Source organism: Thalassophryne amazonica, chromosome 14, assembly GCF_902500255.1.
Source record: "Thalassophryne amazonica chromosome 14, fThaAma1.1, whole genome shotgun sequence".
Taxonomy (NCBI): Eukaryota; Metazoa; Chordata; class Actinopteri; order Batrachoidiformes; family Batrachoididae; genus Thalassophryne; species Thalassophryne amazonica.
Genome location: NC_047116.1, coordinates 47680436 through 47698441, shown reverse-complemented (window position 1 = coordinate 47698441; position 18006 = coordinate 47680436). Strand labels below are relative to the sequence as shown.

Genomic DNA, 18006 nt, shown 5'->3' with positions numbered 1-18006 from the left:
TAAGACCCTGCGGTATTCAGCAATAATCGGTTACAATTGTATGTAAGTGGATATAAAATAGTAGGTAATATGAATATCGCCTGCTATTTTACAAAAATTCCAATTTGTAAAATAAAATTTGGCCCAATTTTCTCACAATGAAATTTTATGTCACTTCCACATGCAACATTGCAACTATTTTGTTTTTCTTATTTTTTTTTAAGTTTTATGAACAGTACAGTTTTGAACAACATGATCCACACGAGACTAAAACTAAAAAAAAATGAATGGGTTGGTTGGTGGGAAGTAAAAAACAAAGTTTTCCCTTGGACAGTGTCCCTATCATTGCTTTCCTTAAATCTCTTCACACCTCATCAATTCATCTGGCTGCTTGCCAATAAAAATAGTCCACCAGAAAATTAGATGACATTTGACTTTATCATCAGCCTGCACATTTGCTTTTCAAACTTGTAATAAAGATTAATACATGAACAGAAAAAGTAGCACAAGTATCACAGCTAGTTTCCAACTGACACATTTGTGCTTTTCATGCCCACCACCTATGCTGTTTAATTATCAAGTATACCTTTGTAGCAGATTTTTATACTGGTTTTCTTTCTCCTTGGGTTTAAAAGCAGGGAGAACCATGATGGGGCTGGCTGCATCGGGGGTGGAGCTGTCTGTGCCCCACTGAATTTGGAGAAGTGAAGATTGAAGAGAAGGGGGTGCAGAAACAAGGCACTCACATGCTTCACCTCAGGAAGCTCCTGGTCTCGTAAAGATCTACTTGTGAGCTTTGTTGCTTTGCACACAAATGTGTTCCTCCACCAGAAAACCTCTCATATCTGTCACCTCCTGTGTCCACCAAAATAGCAATGCACCAGGTTCCAATGCACACAACTACTAAAAACAACATACAGATCACCACTGCTTTTATCCTTTTGTCTACCTCCACACAATAGGTGCTTATTTACGTTGCTTTGCTGAGATCTCAAATTCTTCTTGTGATGTTTTGTTTACTTTACCTGGACCCTTGTGGAAATTATTCATCTGCATTTATTCCAGCGTAAATCACGCGTTAGGTTCAATCTATCCAGTGGAAGCAGTGGAAAGCCACTCTGCGGTGCCCAGTGACCAATTCCACATGTACAGACAGCGCTGTGGTCAAGGGTAGCAGTATGAACACAACGGTTCTGAGCAGAAATGCATGCAGACGTGTAGAGAACATTCAAACACCAAAGAGAAAGGAGCTAAGTCGATTTTGAGAGCTGAACCCAAAACCTTCTTGATGCATGATTAGAGTGTAACCCACTCTTTCACAGCCCATGTCACAAATAAAAGTCTGAACCAAAAGACCACGTATGTGCATGCAAATGCAATCGATTGTGCACAGAGGAAAAAAAAAAGTCCTTAATGCACGTCAGGCAATGAAAGAGGATCACACAGGTGACAATCATGCCAAGAATCTGCTGACCGACAGTCAGCAGATTCAACCTACCACCCCTGGTTCTCAAGACCAGGCACCTAAGTGGCTCTAATCTACTCTTTTCTACTCTCCTATTTTACTCTTCCTTTTTAGATATTTAGATATACCTTTATATACTAGCATAGTTCCACCTTAGAATTGGAATATAATATATAAGATATACCCTACTGAATTTTCATGTACTGATGGTAACAACAAGAAGGCAACAAATTGCCAAATATGTAACTGCAGCTCTGGGAGGAGGGATTACTGGCACGTGTGTGGGAGGTGTGAGACAGAGAGTGAAATATGCATGCTTAGAAATATGAGACATGGAAAAAAAACAAAAAAAACATGAAATGTGATATGCACCAGATCTCAGAACACACATGAAAATGCCCCCTCAAAAGAAGGAAAACAACTATAAAACACATATGCCTTGTTCACACTACCTGAACACATTGGCAAAACAAACTTGATCATGTGCACGGATGAAGCCTTGGTCAGTTATCATGTTCCTTAAAAGCTGTACCTATGTCTTAATACAATATATAAGTTAATCTTTCAAATGTAAAATATTCACAGTAAAATCACTTAATATAACAATATATATTTTTAAAAACACCGTGTTCCTGAAAGACCACAGACATCATCCCAAATGGCATCATTAAACTAAAATTTTCCTTGTGTCTATAAAAAAATAAACAAAAACAAACAACAAACAGGTGTCTTATCATCACCAACAACTATTCCATTGATGAAAGAAGAAGAAGAAGAGGAGGATTAAAAAGGAGAAGAACAAAAGCAATGACTGGGTTGTTTTGCATGAACACATATGAGCACAGAAGTCAAACAAGGCTAAATAAAACAGATTACAAACTTAATAAACACTTTCAACCTGGTAAAGGCATAATAATTACTATATCTTTACAGCCAAAGAAAACTTTTTAGTTTTTTTTCATGTTTCAGAATAGAAATTATTATTTAAAAAAATGGTAACCAGTTACTGTATTGATGGATTTTTTTTATTTTATTTTTTTTTTTTTTACAAATTTAAATATTTCCTTTGTTTTAATTTGCTGGGTTAATTTCCTGTTATAAATCACATTTGTCTTTGAAGGGTGAAATTTACCAACAGTTGAAAATTAAAGAAAAATGTATGTATTTTGATATCAGTTTTAGACATAAAATTCCTAAACATTTGATGGATTGGCAAATGTAAAGTGAAATAATGGAAATAGCTAGCTAGCCGCAGTTAACCTAAACAATAGGCTCAGCATAGCCTAGTTTGTTAACTTCTGTATTAGTGTTAGACTATTGAGTCAAATACAGACGATGTTAATAAACATTTTTAGAACATCTGGAAGATACATATTGTTATGTCACACTACCTGACATGGAATATGATTAACCGGTATTTAATTTGGTTCTAAGCACTTCAGGAACAATAATATTAAGAAGGAACCCAAAACCAGAAGTGTTAAAATACTGATTCTGCTCAAAATGAGTTGGCCATGAGAACAAATCTGGCTTGAAGCCCTACCTATAAGAATAATACACAGCAATAAGAGAAATAATATTGGAAATAGCTAGCTAGCTCCAGTTAGGCTCAACAGTGTGCCCAGAATAGCCTAGCTTCCTAACTGCAGTATTAGTGTTAGACTATAGAGTCAAATATAGCCTATATCAATAAACATTTTTTATAAAATATCTGAAAAAATACATGTTGTTGTGTCACACCACCATACATGGAATGTTAATGGCTAGTATTTCATTTGGTTCTAACCACTTCATGAACAATAATATTAAGGAGGAACCCACAACCAGAAGTGTTAAAATACTGAGTCTACTTGGAATGAATTGACCGTAAAAACAAATCTGGCTTTAAGTCCTACTTATGAGAATAATATATACTCAACAAAAATATAAACGCAACACTTTTGGTTTTGCTCCCATTTTGTATGAGATGAACTCAAAGATCTAAAACTTTTTCCACATACACAATATCACCATTTCCCTCAAATATTGTTCACAAACCAGTCGAAATCTGTGATAGTGAGCACTTCTCCTTTCCTGTGATAATCCATCCCACCTCACAGGTGTGCCATACCAAGATGCTGATTAGACACCATGATTAGTGCACAGGTGTGCCTTAGACTGCCCACAATAAAAGGCCACTCTGAAAGGTGCAGTTTTGTTTTACTGGGGGGGGGGGATACCAGTCAGTATCTGGTGGGACCACCATTTGCCTCATGCAGTGCAACACATCTCCTTCGCATCATCCGTGAAGAGAACACCTCTCCAACATGCCAAATGCCAGCGAATGTGAGCATTTGCCCACTCAAGTCAGTTACGACGACGAACTGGAGTCAGGTCGAGACCCTGATGAGGACGACGAGCATGCAGATGAGCTTCCCTGAGAGGGTTTCTGACAGTTTGTGCAGAAATTCTTTGGTTATGCAAACCGATTGTTCCAGCAGCTGTCCGAGTGGCTGGCCTCAGACGATCTTGGAGGTGAACATGCTGGATGTGGAGGTCCTGGGCTGGTGTGGTTACACGTGGTCTGCGGTTGTGAGGCTGGTTGGATGTACTGCCAAATTCTCTGAAACGCCTTTGGAGACGGCTTATGGTAGAGAAATGAACATTCAATACACGAGCAACAGCTCTGGTTGACATTTCTGCTGTCCGCATGCCAATTTCACGCTCTCTCAAATCTTGCGACATCTGTGGCATTGTGCTGTGTGATAAAACTGCACCTTTCAGAGTGGCCTTTTATTGTGGGCAGTCTAAGGCACACCTGTGCACTAATCATGGTGTCTAATCAGCATCTTGGTATGGCACACCTGTGAGGTGGGATGGATTATCTCAGCAAAGGAGAAGTGCTCACTATCACAAATTTAAACTGGTTTGTGAACAATATTTGAGGGAAATGGTGATATTGTGTATGTGGAAAAAGTTTTAGATCTTTGAGTTCATCTCATACAAAATGGGAGCAAAACCAAAAGTGTTGCGTTTATATTTTTGTTGAGTGTACATTGCAGTAAACTACTATACTTAAATCCAGTCTAGCTATGGACTGTGATAAAGTTGTAGTATATTTTCTTCTTCAAGGTATAGTGCTACTGGGTTTTTAAGATTTTAGTCATAAAAATAATTTTCTTTTCCACTACTATAATTGTATTCCTTACCATTTAGATAAGTGATTCACAATATTATATTGCCAATATCATCAAAATTCATGCTGTCTGGAAACAATTTAGAATTTCATCCCCTGAGGGTGAGAAATTCAACGGAGCAGATGTTCTGACCAACATTTGGTAGATTTGAATGCGATTTACAAGAAATCTTATGGATGTCAATGTAAAATGGGTCACAGGTAATCTCAAAACCTCATGCATGAACACATGTGCTATCTCCTGTAGTTATTCTACATGGTGGTGGTGAAGAAAAAGACAATATTCACTATGGAATTTCCCCCAGATAAATATGTCCTCTTCATTAAAAAGAGATGTTATTTTGCAACATGTTACAAAAACAAACCTACACTAGATTTTGGTAGAAATTTTCTCCTTTTTGTGAAATTTGAAGGGCCCTATAGCTTTAAGTATTTTATTCAGTTGCCAGGCAATCATTCTTTATCCATTTTGTTCAATGTACAGCCAGTCAATGATGTAGCATCTTATTTTCTACATGAAGGCACAATTATTTGTTCAGTACCATGAAAGTGGGCACAAGCATTAAGAAATATGCTTTGGGTTGTTTGTTGCCATCATCACAGGGTGATGCTCTTTCCAGTGGTTGCATACCAGTTTCTGCTTTATTATGCAAAACTCAATTTGAAATGTTTTAGGGAATGGTTAAAAAAAAAAGAAAAACAGCAATTATCCACACGTCATTTTTGCCTATTTAGAAAACACTGTGGTTGTTCAACTCCACTCTCCATCACTGGGCCCTCAAATGAACTTTCCAATGATTTCATATGTGGGAACAACACGTTCCCTGTGACGACACTAACATGAAACACTCCAATGGAGTTGAAATGGGGGAAACACAGTTCAAGTAAAACAAGAACACTCAGGTGTTCCAGCAGCCCAAGGCGGGCTCCAAGCCTCAGTGAGTCAGAGAATCCAACAGCATCGTTCCTTCTCATGTCTCCTCACATCTGCCCCGAATTAACATCCAGCCTGTGCTGAATCCAAAGCACAGGAGCCCTGGTGTTGAAATACTTTTTGCAGATGTACAGTGCAGTAGAGCAGGGTTGTAGGGGGTGGTGGGGGTACACTAATGTCAGTGCACAGGAGGCTTACACCACCAAGTTGCCCATTTGCCTTGTATGCACATTTTTAGGTGCCTGAGGTGACATCATTTGCAATCACTGACAGATGTTCATAGCAGTGTTTCCTGACATGTGGGGCTTGGTTCCCAGTTGAGATCTCCTCTAATCTACACCGAGTCATCAATGACCAAGTAAGGATTGTCTCAATCGTTGCTGGCAGAAGGACCCTTGCAATCACTGCATCGTCAGCTGCTATCCATTAAAAAACAAAAAACAAAAAAAAAAAACAGGAATTCTCAATTTCAACAGCAAAACCAAAACAAGAATGAGTGAAGCACAATATCTGATCATTTGGAAAAAGCTAAAACACTTGTGAAGAAATCTCTTAAAAACCAAAGGTCCAACTGTCAGCCAGCTTCACAGATTTTACCACAAAAAACAACGGTTGACTTACCACTGGTTCCGCCTTGACATTTAACAAGCAAAATCGGAGAGCCCAGGAGGAATAAGAAAGTCCTTAATTGCACAAAGCTCATCATGTCTATAAGAAAGACATGAGCCTTCTTTGTGTGCAAAACAGGAGGAAAAGGGATGAAAAAAAAATTATCAGGTTATCACTGCTCCACCATGAAGACAAGAGTGCCTCTCCTTGTAAGAAGCAAGCAGACGACCCAGCCCAGACTGCCTGAGTGTGGGTTTTTTTGTGCGTGTAGTTACGACTTTAAATGAGAAGAATGCTGTTGAGCCTAATTTTCCTCCCCCTTTTGTCAGCCCTCTCCCATAACCATCCTCTCACAGGCTTTTGTGGCTGTGGGAGAACTACACCCATGTTCATATGTTCTCATACTTTCCAGTCATTATTTCTGCATTTTGAGCTATCTCAGAATTTATTAGGCTCAGTTCTGAGTGACATAAAAAAGACAATAGGAAACAAAGGAGTAAAAGCACCTTCAGTATGTCGAGGCGTCTGGTTTTTCTTTTCTTCTTCTTTCGAGAAGACTGATCCTTCTTTCGAGAAGACTGATCGTAAAAAGTGTTGTGTTATTGCTGTTTCCAAGGCGCCAAACCTACCGTTTAATTGAAAATCCCTTTTTACTGTGCAGTTAAAAGTAAGAATAGATTTTATAAGTTATTGTCTTTTAATGAAAAATCATAGGCATTCAACACCTGGAATATTTTAGTGACAGATTAGTTGTCAGCTTGTTGGTTGTTTGTTAAAAGTAATCAGCACCATCTTCTTTCAATCAGTGGAGGATCAGTCAAAGAAAAAACTAACCAAACTGTGATTGTCACTGTGGCTGGTATTGTTTGAGGGTGGCCATGATGGGAACTGTATCGACTATTTGACCAGTCGGTGGCTGATGGCATCTAACTATTTGAGGAATGATTTTTATTTGATGATCCAACCCTCTGGTCTGTGAACAGGTAGACATCTGGTCCATCCCCACTTCTTGAAAGATACCATCTATCTACTGTAGCCAGGTTAAACATAGGTGTTTCTTTGGCTTTTTTCCAGTCGCTGGGGTCCTCAAAAGTGAGGCTACTATACTTAAATCCAGTCCAGTCTGTTACATAATTCCTAGAGAGATGCGCCACGTGTCTGAAATATCATAGCTGACATTCCCTCACTATGCAAGTATTACTCCCCAGCTACATAGTTGTATCTATAACGCTAATATCACTTTAACATGTGGTCAGAAAGCAATACATGACAAGATCACTATAAGCGTTTAATGCATTTAACAGGACATTATTAATGAAAGGCATTAGAGATCAGCTGCATACCCCATACACTACACACCAAGATAAAAATGTGCAAGTAAATATACATAAGTCCAAATTGGTGTTTTTGACTATGTATGACTTCATAGTCATTTATACCAATCAAACACAAATGCTTTGCTGATCAATATATGCCTTAGATCATCCATCTAGACATCTTCGTTGTTGATATGCTAAAATAGGTGTTTTTTTAATCATGTTTTCACTGACTGACCTTGACCTCAGACCAAAGGACTCTAAAATTGAATCACCTCTAGATATCTATCAATGAAATATTCCCATGATGCAACCTAATGTATTCTAAGACAGTGGTCCTCAAGCCATGTCCTCAGGAGCTCTGACTAACACATTTTTCCATTATTATTATTATCATTCAAGCATTCAGACAGTCAAGAGCACCTAATGGAAAGTGCATGGAACAGAATTTCCTGAGGGTCAGGATTGAGAACTACTACTGTAAGATGCAATTTTGACCAAACATTTATTTTAGTTGTTATAAAGGGCACTTCACATTTCTGATATGTGTTGCAAGTAGCTAAAAGCTAATTTTCTCCAGTTGTCCCAGACATCTAACATATTTACCCTCTGTACTGGTGGTGGCACAGGATATGCAATCATTTAATTATGTATTTTATACAAAATAATTCAGAAAAGGATCAGCTGATTTTCAACAAAATTGAAATATTGCAATATACTGTCTTCCTAATATTTTGAAGCATGTTGGTCAAAAGTCAGGGTCATCAAAAGGTATTGTTGAAAAAAACCTAGTTTTCCTGGATATTTGCAGAACCTATAGGATGGCTCTGTGTTATAGGAGTTGGACTACCAATACACAACTGAGGTTTAATTCCAGGTATGTGCTCCAGGTTACTCTGCCTGTGTCCTTGGACAAGATACTTCATGTGCATCATCCTAGACCACCCAGCTGTTAATGGATATTGCCCTTGGCTTAGTAAGTAACCTAAACAGATTGGAGTCCTTTCCACAAGGAATCTCATATGTTTCACACTATGGTGCCGGGGGAAAAGCACAGTCTGTTATTTGCCATTGCTAATAAAGAAAACTTTAGGCATTGCATCCATTATGTTGGCAAACCTGCCAAAAATTTCCAAAATTACATTATCCATTATGTCACAAATTTGAGATTTGTTTCAATTTACATGCTGTAGTGTCATCTGTGGGACCACACTGGAAAAAAGTGCTTGCACAATTTCATGTTATCTTTTACAATGTCTCGTGATCCATCCATCCATCCATCCATCCATCCATCCATCCATCCATCCATCCATCCATCCATCCATCCATCCATCCATCCATCCATCCATCCATCCATCCATCCATCCATCCATCCATCCATCACATCCTCAGCCAGATTTTTGGAAGGGTAGCATCATCGTGGCTATGCTGTCAAACTATTCTCAACATACAAAAACATTTTACATCTAAATGATGTCACCTGTCAACCACCCAGGTGATTCATTGATCCTCCCACTGATTGATTATCACCTCTCAGAAGCAACCATTGAGCTGCCTAAGCCAGGTGAAGAGTGGACATCCCTTTGGCCTTCTCCATCTACTGGTCCTCGAGACTGAGCCACCCGCATGCTGGATTATGCACAGAGAATAGTGTAACACTGCTAAAATGTTGTAGCTGACACTGTCATACAAGTAGTACTCAAGGATCCTCTGAAAAGACCAAATACCTTAGATATCCAGTTGTCACCTGAGTAATATAAGCCCATAATCTGGTCTCTAGCCTCAGTGGATACTTCAAAGTACTGCCTGTAAATGTTTGTCTGAAATTAGTATTTCTACTGTAATTAATGACCTCTCCTCATCAGTTGCTCCTCTGTGTTGTGGAGTGCCATAGGGTCCTATTCTTGGCCCTATTCTATTTTCATTGTACATTTTGTCATTGTGGGCAGTTATATCCAAGCACAACCTGTACTTTCATTGCTATGCAGATGATCTGCAAATCTATCTGCCTATGAGAACTAATGGGAGTGATGCTTTGTTGTCATTATTTAATTGTATCCATGATGTAAAGCAGTGGCTGACCCAAAACTTACTTTATCTGAATGATTGTAAATCAGAGATCATTGTGTTTGGATGTTTTGGCATGCCAAATGCAGTATCATCAAACTTTTGGTGCTCTGGCTAATTATGTAAAACCAGCTGTCAAGAATTTGGGAGGGATATTTAACAGCTGTTTGAGGTTCAATCAACAAATAAACTCTGTTGTCAAGGCAAGTTTTTCCAGCTTCATCTTCTGGCTAAAGTAAAACCCTTTCTCAGTAGACGTGATGTTGACACAGCTATTCATGCTTTCATCAGCTCCAGAGTTGATTATTGTAATGCATTTATACTGTATTAACCAGTTTTCTCTTTCACGCCTCCAACTTATGCAAAATGCTGCTGCTGGTCTTTTAACAAACACTTCCAGACCTGAGCATATTACGTCTGTACTGTACTCTCTCCACTGGCTTCCAGTTCATTTTAGAATTGATTTTGAGATTTTAATGTTTGTGTTTAAGGCTATTAATGGCCTTGCAACTTCCTACCTGTCTGAAATTTTAACTCTCCACACTTGCAGTAGGACATCATGGGTAGCTGGGCAGCTCTGCTTATATATTCTGAGGTCAAAATACAAACTCTGGGGTGGTCGTGCTTTTTCAGTAGCTGGCCCCAGACTGTGGAACAAGTTACCTCCTGATTTATGCACTATTCCTGACTTAGCACTTTTTAAATCAAAGCTTAAAATGTATTTATTTAAACTGGCTTTTAATGCCAAGCGGTGCAGGGACATATTTTGTTTTTATCAATCAATCAATCAATTTTTTTATATAGCGCCAAATCACAACAAACAGTTGCCCCAAGGCGCTTTATATTGTAAGGCAAGGCCATACAATAATTATGTAAAACCCCAACGGTCAAAACGACCCCCTGTGAGCAAGCACTTGGCTACAGTAGGAAGGAAAAACTCCCTTTTAACAGGAAGAAACCTCCAGCAGAACCAGGCTCAGGGAGGGGCAGTCTTCTGCTGGGACTGGTTGGGGCTGAGGGAGAGAACCAGGAAAAAGACATGCTGTGGAGGGGAGCAGAGATCGATCACTAATGATTAAATGCAGAGTGGTGCATACAGAGCAAAAAGAGAAAGAAACAGTGCATCATGGGAACCCCCCAGCAGTCTACGTCTATAGCAGCATAACTAAGGGATGGTTCAGGGTCACCTGATCCAGCCCTAACTATAAGCTTAGCAAAAAGGAAAGTTTTAAGCCTAATCTTAAAAGTAGAGAGGGTGTCTGTCTCCCTGATCTGAATTGGGAGCAGGTTCCACAGGAGAGGAGCCTGAAAGCTGAAGGCTCTGCCTCCCATTCTACTCTTACAAACCCTAGGAACTACAAGTAAGCCTGCAGTCTGAGAGCGAAGCGCTCTATTGGGGTGATATGGTACTACGAGGTCCCTAAGATAAGATGGGACCTGATTATTCAAAACCTTATAAGTAAGAAGAAGAATTTTAAATTCTATTCTAGAATTAACAGGAAGCCAATGAAGAGAGGCCAATATGGGTAAGATATGCTCTCTCCTTCTAGTCCCCGTCAGTACTCTAGCTGCATCATTTTGAATTAACTGAAGGCTTTTTAGGGAACTTTTAGGACAACCTGATAATAATGAATTACAATAGTCCAGCCTAGAGGAAATAAGTGCATGAATTAGTTTTTCAGCATCACTCTGAGACAAGACCTTTCTGATTTTAGAGATATTGCGTAAATGCAAAAAAGCAGTCCTACATATTTGTTTAATATGCGCTTTGAATGACATATCCTGATCAAAAATGACTCCAAGATTTCTCACAGTATTACTAGAGGTCAGGGTAATGCCATCCAGAGTAAGGATCTGGTTAGACACCATGTTTCTAAGATTTGTGGGGCCAAGTACAATAACTTCAGTTTTATCTGAGTTTAAAAGCAGGAAATTAGAGGTCATCCATGTCTTTATGTCTGTAAGACAATCCTGCAGTTTAGCTAATTGGTGTGTGTCCTCTGGCTTCATGGATAGATAAAGCTGGGTATCATCTGCGTAACAATGAAAATTTAAGCAATACCGTCTAATAATACTGCCTAAGGGAAGCATGTATAAAGTGAATAAAATTGGTCCTAGCACAGAACCTTGTGGAACTCCATAATTAACTTTAGTCTGTGAAGAAGATTCCCCATTTACATGAACAAATTGTAATCTATTAGACAAATATGATTCAAACCACCGCAGCGCAGTGCCTTTAATACCTATGGCATGCTCTAATCTCTGTAATAAAATTTTATGGTCAACAGTACCAAAAGCAGCACTGAGGTCTAACAGAACAAGCACAGAGATGAGTCCACTGTCCGAGGCCATAAGAAGATCATTTGTAACCTTCACTAATGCTGTTTCTGTACTATGATGAATTCTAAAACCTGACTGAAACTCTTCAAATAGACCATTCCTCTGCAGATGATCAGTTAGCTGTTTTACAACTACCCTTTCAAGAATTTTTGAGAGAAAAGGAAGGTTGAAGATTGGCCTATAATTAGCTAAGATAGCTGGGTCAAGTGATGGCTTTTTAAGTAATGGTTTAATTACTGCCACCTTAAAAGCCTGTGGTACATAGCCAACTAACAAAGATAGATTGATCATATTTAAGATCGAAGCATTAATTAATGGTAGGACTTCCTTGAGCAGCCTGGTAGGAATGGGGTCTAATAAACATGTTGATGGTTTGGATGAAGTAACTAATGAAAATAACTCAGACAGAACAATCGGAGAGAAAGAGTCTAGCTGTGCTATGTTTGTTTTATTCTTGTGAATCTTTGAGTTCATTGTAAAGCACTGTCTTGCTGTTCTAAAGGGGTTTATAAATAAGTGGTGATTGATTGATTGAGTGATTGACTGAAATTTGAGTAGTGGATTAATTTGATGAATTTAATTGTTTCTGGTCATTATCATGGTAGCATTTCAATTTCTGGAAAAACAAACAAACAAAAAAACATCACATTGGAACCAATTGCAGGTTGTGTCTTGCAAATAATTTATTGATGAGATTACCAGAGGTTCTTCAGATGCACGTGCAGACAGGCAGAATTTAATTCACCACATGCAATTTCATTTAGCTTAATTAGTTTAGGATGACTCTATTTTAATCACCAAAACCCAGGGCACTCAGCCCGGCAATGAGATACTCAAATGATACTCTAAATTTTCTCAAAGATTCTCAAAGATGAAAAACAATGAAAACCAGGACATTTTCATCACTTGCTAAAAAAACTTTCGGCCAGGACAGGACATGGAAAAACAAGACACGTCCTGGCAAAACAGGATGTTTGGTCACCTTAAATTAGATGGCTATCTTTAACTAGGTTGATGAATTAGTTGGGTTGTTACACAGGCTGTACAATTTGACACTCATCTGGCAATTGAGGTAAAAAAAAAAAAAAAAAAGAAAAATTTAAGTATTTGAAACAACACTTACTAAACAACACTTTAAAAAGCCATGGATTTATATTTAAGAAACGAAAACTGCAAGACAGACAAATCTGCAGCAGTGATCTCTGCGGAACAATATTTCACAAGTCCATCTGGTTTTGTTGAATCTTGATTAAGAACAATGAACTCTACAGACTCGTTACACAAACACAAATGTGCTCTTAACAATGTAAGTGGATGGTTTTGAACTATAAACATCTATGAATTCAACATGCAGTTTATGTTTAGAAATTGATGTAAAATAAATCACATTGATTTATATTCCACTAATATAAATTGAATGGTTTCCCCCCTTTTTAGCCATTTTCGCATAAAATTATTGCTGGATAACTTGACAGGAAACAGCTGTGTCATGTTTACAAGGTGCCAAATGTATCAGGTGACTTGCTTTCCATCAGACAGCTTGAGTGTGTTTGGGACAGACACGGAGAGGAGGTGTGTGTATGTTGGGGGGGTGGGGGTAGTGACTAAACCATACTAATGAGAAAAGCAGCTATTTCTTGAGTTAGCCCTGCCCACGAAACCAGGTTATCCAATTCAGACTCTCTCCACTATGTGACTCATGAGATTTTCTTTGGAAACAGGGAAGAATAAAGGAAACATCAGAGTGCAGTTGCCAGTTACTCACCTGTTTGCCAAAGATTGTGTCATTGTGGACAAAATCTCAGAGAATCAGTCTGGGCGCCCTGCATGTATACAAACTTTTAAAACAAGCTACATTCAGTTTAAGTGTGCCTGACTGTCTGCACATACTGCAAATACATTTGAAGATATTGGATCGACAAGGCCACAGAGTTGAGAATCCCATTGGCTGGAGATGGCCAAGGGGATGCCTATGCCTCAACTATCTATGGCAGATACATGGTTATTTTAGAGATGTGAGGATGCACCAATTGGTTGCCTGAGTAGTTGCCATCTGGGATCCACGATGGTTCTATGGTGTTGTGGATGAAGTGATGTGTGGCACCAGCACATGCTCCTAGACTTGACCTGGCCATTTTCATTTGTGGAGAAACAGAACATAACATATTTTGCATCAGACCTCTCAATTTTAACCTCCAAGCACCAAAATTCGGTTCATGTCTGTAGAAAGTACACTCCAATAAAGCAACCTTTAGAGCAGAATCTTCTCATTTTAGATTTCTGCAAAATATGTCATAGAAGTTTATATTTGGACTGGAGAATATCCAGTGGTATGAAAGTAAAGCCAAGCTGAGCAAGCAGCCATACATGCCAATCAAAGGTGCCCAGATTCTCTTCTTCTTCTTGATGATGGTTTGCAAGCTGCAAGATGCTCTAGTTAGTCGGAAAAAGGTATTTTCCAACATCTCTAGCGCACCAACAAGACCCTGGAAGTCAAACAGCTGAGTGGAGGCAAGGTCCAGCAGTATCAGTAACACCTTCCTTTCCAACTCCAGAGAGGGATGAGTGGCTGCCTCCTCACTGCATCAGCCGCCATGCCTGGCCACCAAGTGGACTTGACCAGGTAGTGGTTCCAATTGGTTTGTGCAACTGTGTCTGGGCAGGCTGTCGATGTTTGGTTCAGATTTTTATCTTCCGTGGTCCTCGCAGTCACCAAGAGGCAGGGCCTTGCAATTCACGTCATCTGCTCCACATTCTTCCCCACCTCTGAGGATCCACATCAAGGGGCACTGAAGCTGTGGTGTGTTTGAGTGATCAAATCTTTCTGTACTGAATCCTACTTCTTTCACCAGAATGCATGGATATGTACGCATACACGCACAGTCTTCCATGCAACTGTTTAGGCTTCTCACGTATGTGCTATGCACATGTAGGCAAGTTCAAACATCACGTTATGAAACGATTAAACAAGAGAGATTAACTTATTTCAGCAGTGATTTTTATGTCTCTAGGCCCTTGGCCTCTGTGCTCAAGACACACCTGGGAAGAGCTTATTGAGTCGTGATGTTGCTGGACAGAGGTATTTGGTGGTGCTGATATGTTTGCAGGAAAAGGAAGGTGCAAGACTTTCAGGTCTGGTGGTTCCGTTCTTACATTATGGTTGTGAAACTTGGATGCAGGCTAGCAACCTAAGGTGTCAACTGGATGTCTTTGGTACTAGGTCTCTGGATGACCCTTGGGTATCACTTGTCATGGATCATGTTTTAGCTGTATTTCTATTTTGCTGTTTTGGTTAAAGTAATTCTGAGTTACTTCTGGTTATTTTCCCTCCATGTCATTTTGTCTGTTTGTTAGTCATTCTGTAATTGTGATGCTTTCTTGTATTAGTTTGTTAATACAGGAGTGCTGACTTGCACATTTGCGTGTCCCAGCACCTCTGGGTCATAGAGGCCAGAGGTGCCATCCTTTATAACCACCAACAGAATGTCTCCTAGTTAACAGATTGTATTAGGTTCTGCCCTGCTCTCTAGCTTTCTAAGTTACTATGGTTTTTGATTCTACATTATGCCTTTGCTGTTGTTCTTGACTCAGATTTCTTGACTACTATTTTTGCTCTGGTTACAGTGTTTTGAAGACACATTACAGACCTGTGCTGCCATTCCAGATTTCTGTCTTTTGCCTGCTATTCATGGACTGAAAATATCTGGTTATTGAACTCTATCAACCTAACCTCTTGAAAAACTGTTACCACAAAGAACTCTGGTTACTGTCCAAGTCCAAGTCCAATTTTTCTTCCTAAAGTGGTGGAATCATTTATTTATTCATTTATTTATTTTATGTTGTTGCGAGTTTCAGAGCTTTTTGGAAAGCCTGTGAGAAACAGCTTTGCATGGGGCTGTGGAGCTCAGCTTTTGTGCCAAAGCTGCATTGATAAATCCGCTGTTGTTGAAAAGCTCTTATTAAATCCGATAATCTGTCCAATAAAGGTGTTTTTTGATTAGTCAGTTGATTCAGTTTTTAAAAAAAATGCAAGTCATTTCGCTCCAGGAAGTCGACACACAGCGCTGTTGTTTTTAAAAAAAAAATACATGCACACACTGCTTCACTTCAGTTGCGCAATATGTGTATTTAAGATTAACTGTCTCACTGTTTGAGAGCACAGAGTTGATAATAACAGATACAGAACTCTTTCTCTGCAGCTATACACACACTCTGCAGGATTCTGGTGCAGGGGAGGACCCAGAGGGGCCAGCAGAGGGGCCAGCAGTGGGAACCACACTCCCCCAAACCCCTTAAAGGTTCACTTTTATACCATTTTAAAGACATTTTTCCCATGTATAATAATAATAATAATCAGATTGTAATACTTTGAAAAAACAAGATAGTATTTAATAACAATAATAATAACATCATCCTCATTGGCTTACTATTTGTAATATTTAAGAATAATTTTGCCTAAAACCCAGGAGATTTATACACTCCTGACATGAAATTTTTACCAGATGTTGGTAACAACTCAAGTAATCCACACATAAAAATAAATAAAATAAATAAGTTCAGAAATTAAGTTATATGTTATAAAATGAAATGACACAGGTAAAAAATATTGAACATACTTCCTGAAATGTATTTAATACTTCATACAAAAGCCTTTGTTGGTAATGACAGCTTCAAGACACCTCCTGTATGGAGAAACTAGTCACATGCATTGCTCAGGTGTGATTTTGGCTCATTCTTCCACATAATCAGTCTTCAAATATAGAAGCTTCAGTGGACCTCTTCTAGGAACTCTGATCTTTAGTTCTTTCCATAGATTTTATATTGGATTCAAGTCAGCTGATTGTCTGGGCCATTCTAGCAGCTTTTTTTTCATTGTCTTAAACCATTTGAGAGTTTCCTTGCCCGTGTTTTTGGGATCATTGTCTTGCTGAAATGCCCACCCTTGTTTAATTTTCATCATCCTGGTACGTGGCAGCAGATTTTAATCAAGAATGTCTTGGTACATTTTTCCATTCATCCTTCCTTCAGTTATATTTGCCTGATGCTGAAAAACAGACCACAACATGATGTTCCCACCTATAGACTTCACTGTTGGTATGGTTTTTTTGTGGCCATTTGACCTCCATACATGGTGTGTTTTATAGCATCCAAAGAGTTCATTTTTGGTCTCATCTGACCAGACTATTCGAGTATTCTCCAAGTATTTCACAGGTTTGTCTAAATTGTTGTGCAGGAAACTTTAAATGAGCTTTCTTCAGCAATGGAGTCTTGCTTGGTGAAAGTGCATACAGGCCATGGTGGTTAAGTGCATTACTTAACCAAACTTTAGTTTATTTCAAACAATTGTACCTCTGCTAATTCCAGGTCTTTCTGAAGCTCTCCACAAGTGATCCTTGGCTTTTGGACAGCTCTGCTGATAATTCTTTTCCCTCCTCTGTCTGGTATTAATTTGCCCTAACAAGGGGCAGGATTGCTTTCTAATTACTGATAGAGTTCAGCTGGTGTCTTGGCTTTCCATGTCTTTTTACACCTCCCTTTCTTCAGGTGTTCAATACCATTTCCCTGTCTCATTTCACATTATTTCACATAATTTATGGACATCTATTGTTTGATTTCTTTGTATGTGTAGATATCTTGGGTTGATACTTATATCTGGTGAAAATGTCATGTCAGTAGCACCTTTAGAAATATATTTACTGATAAAATGGTGATGTTAAATACTTATTTTACCCACTGTATAGATCTGTCATTCAATTTTTGTCATGAAAAGTTGGGAGGTTGGCATACAACTGGAGACCAAAAACGCCAAAGACAACTTCTGGTTATGTTGCTCTGATTAATAACAAGTTGACATATTCAAGACAACCCAAAAAATATCAACTTTTCATTACAAAAACCGAATGAAACTTAATGACAGCACTCATAAACATTTATGACACTGACATAATGTTTATGACACATTCATGACTGTGTCATGTAACACTTATGACAGTGTTATGTCACTATTATGACGATACTTTCAAGTAAAGTGTAACTGAAACTAAGATGATAAGTATCAGTTGCAATTTTGAGGAAATTGCAGCTAAAACATTTTGGACATGTGGTGTGTCGCTTAGCATGA

The 18006-nt window shown here is 38.7% G+C and overlaps 1 protein-coding gene across 1 annotated transcript in view; it reads right to left on the bottom strand.

The window, feature by feature from the left end:
• The window catches only part of col5a2a (collagen, type V, alpha 2a), a 129908-nt gene extending 123473 nt beyond the window's left edge, over positions 1–6435 (bottom strand). The window contains 1 exon segment of the mRNA XM_034186031.1: positions 6175–6435. Coding sequence (XP_034041922.1) covers positions 6175–6259 — 85 coding nt within the window. The 5' untranslated portion in view covers positions 6260–6435.
• Positions 6436–18006: the final 11571 nt, after the last annotated feature.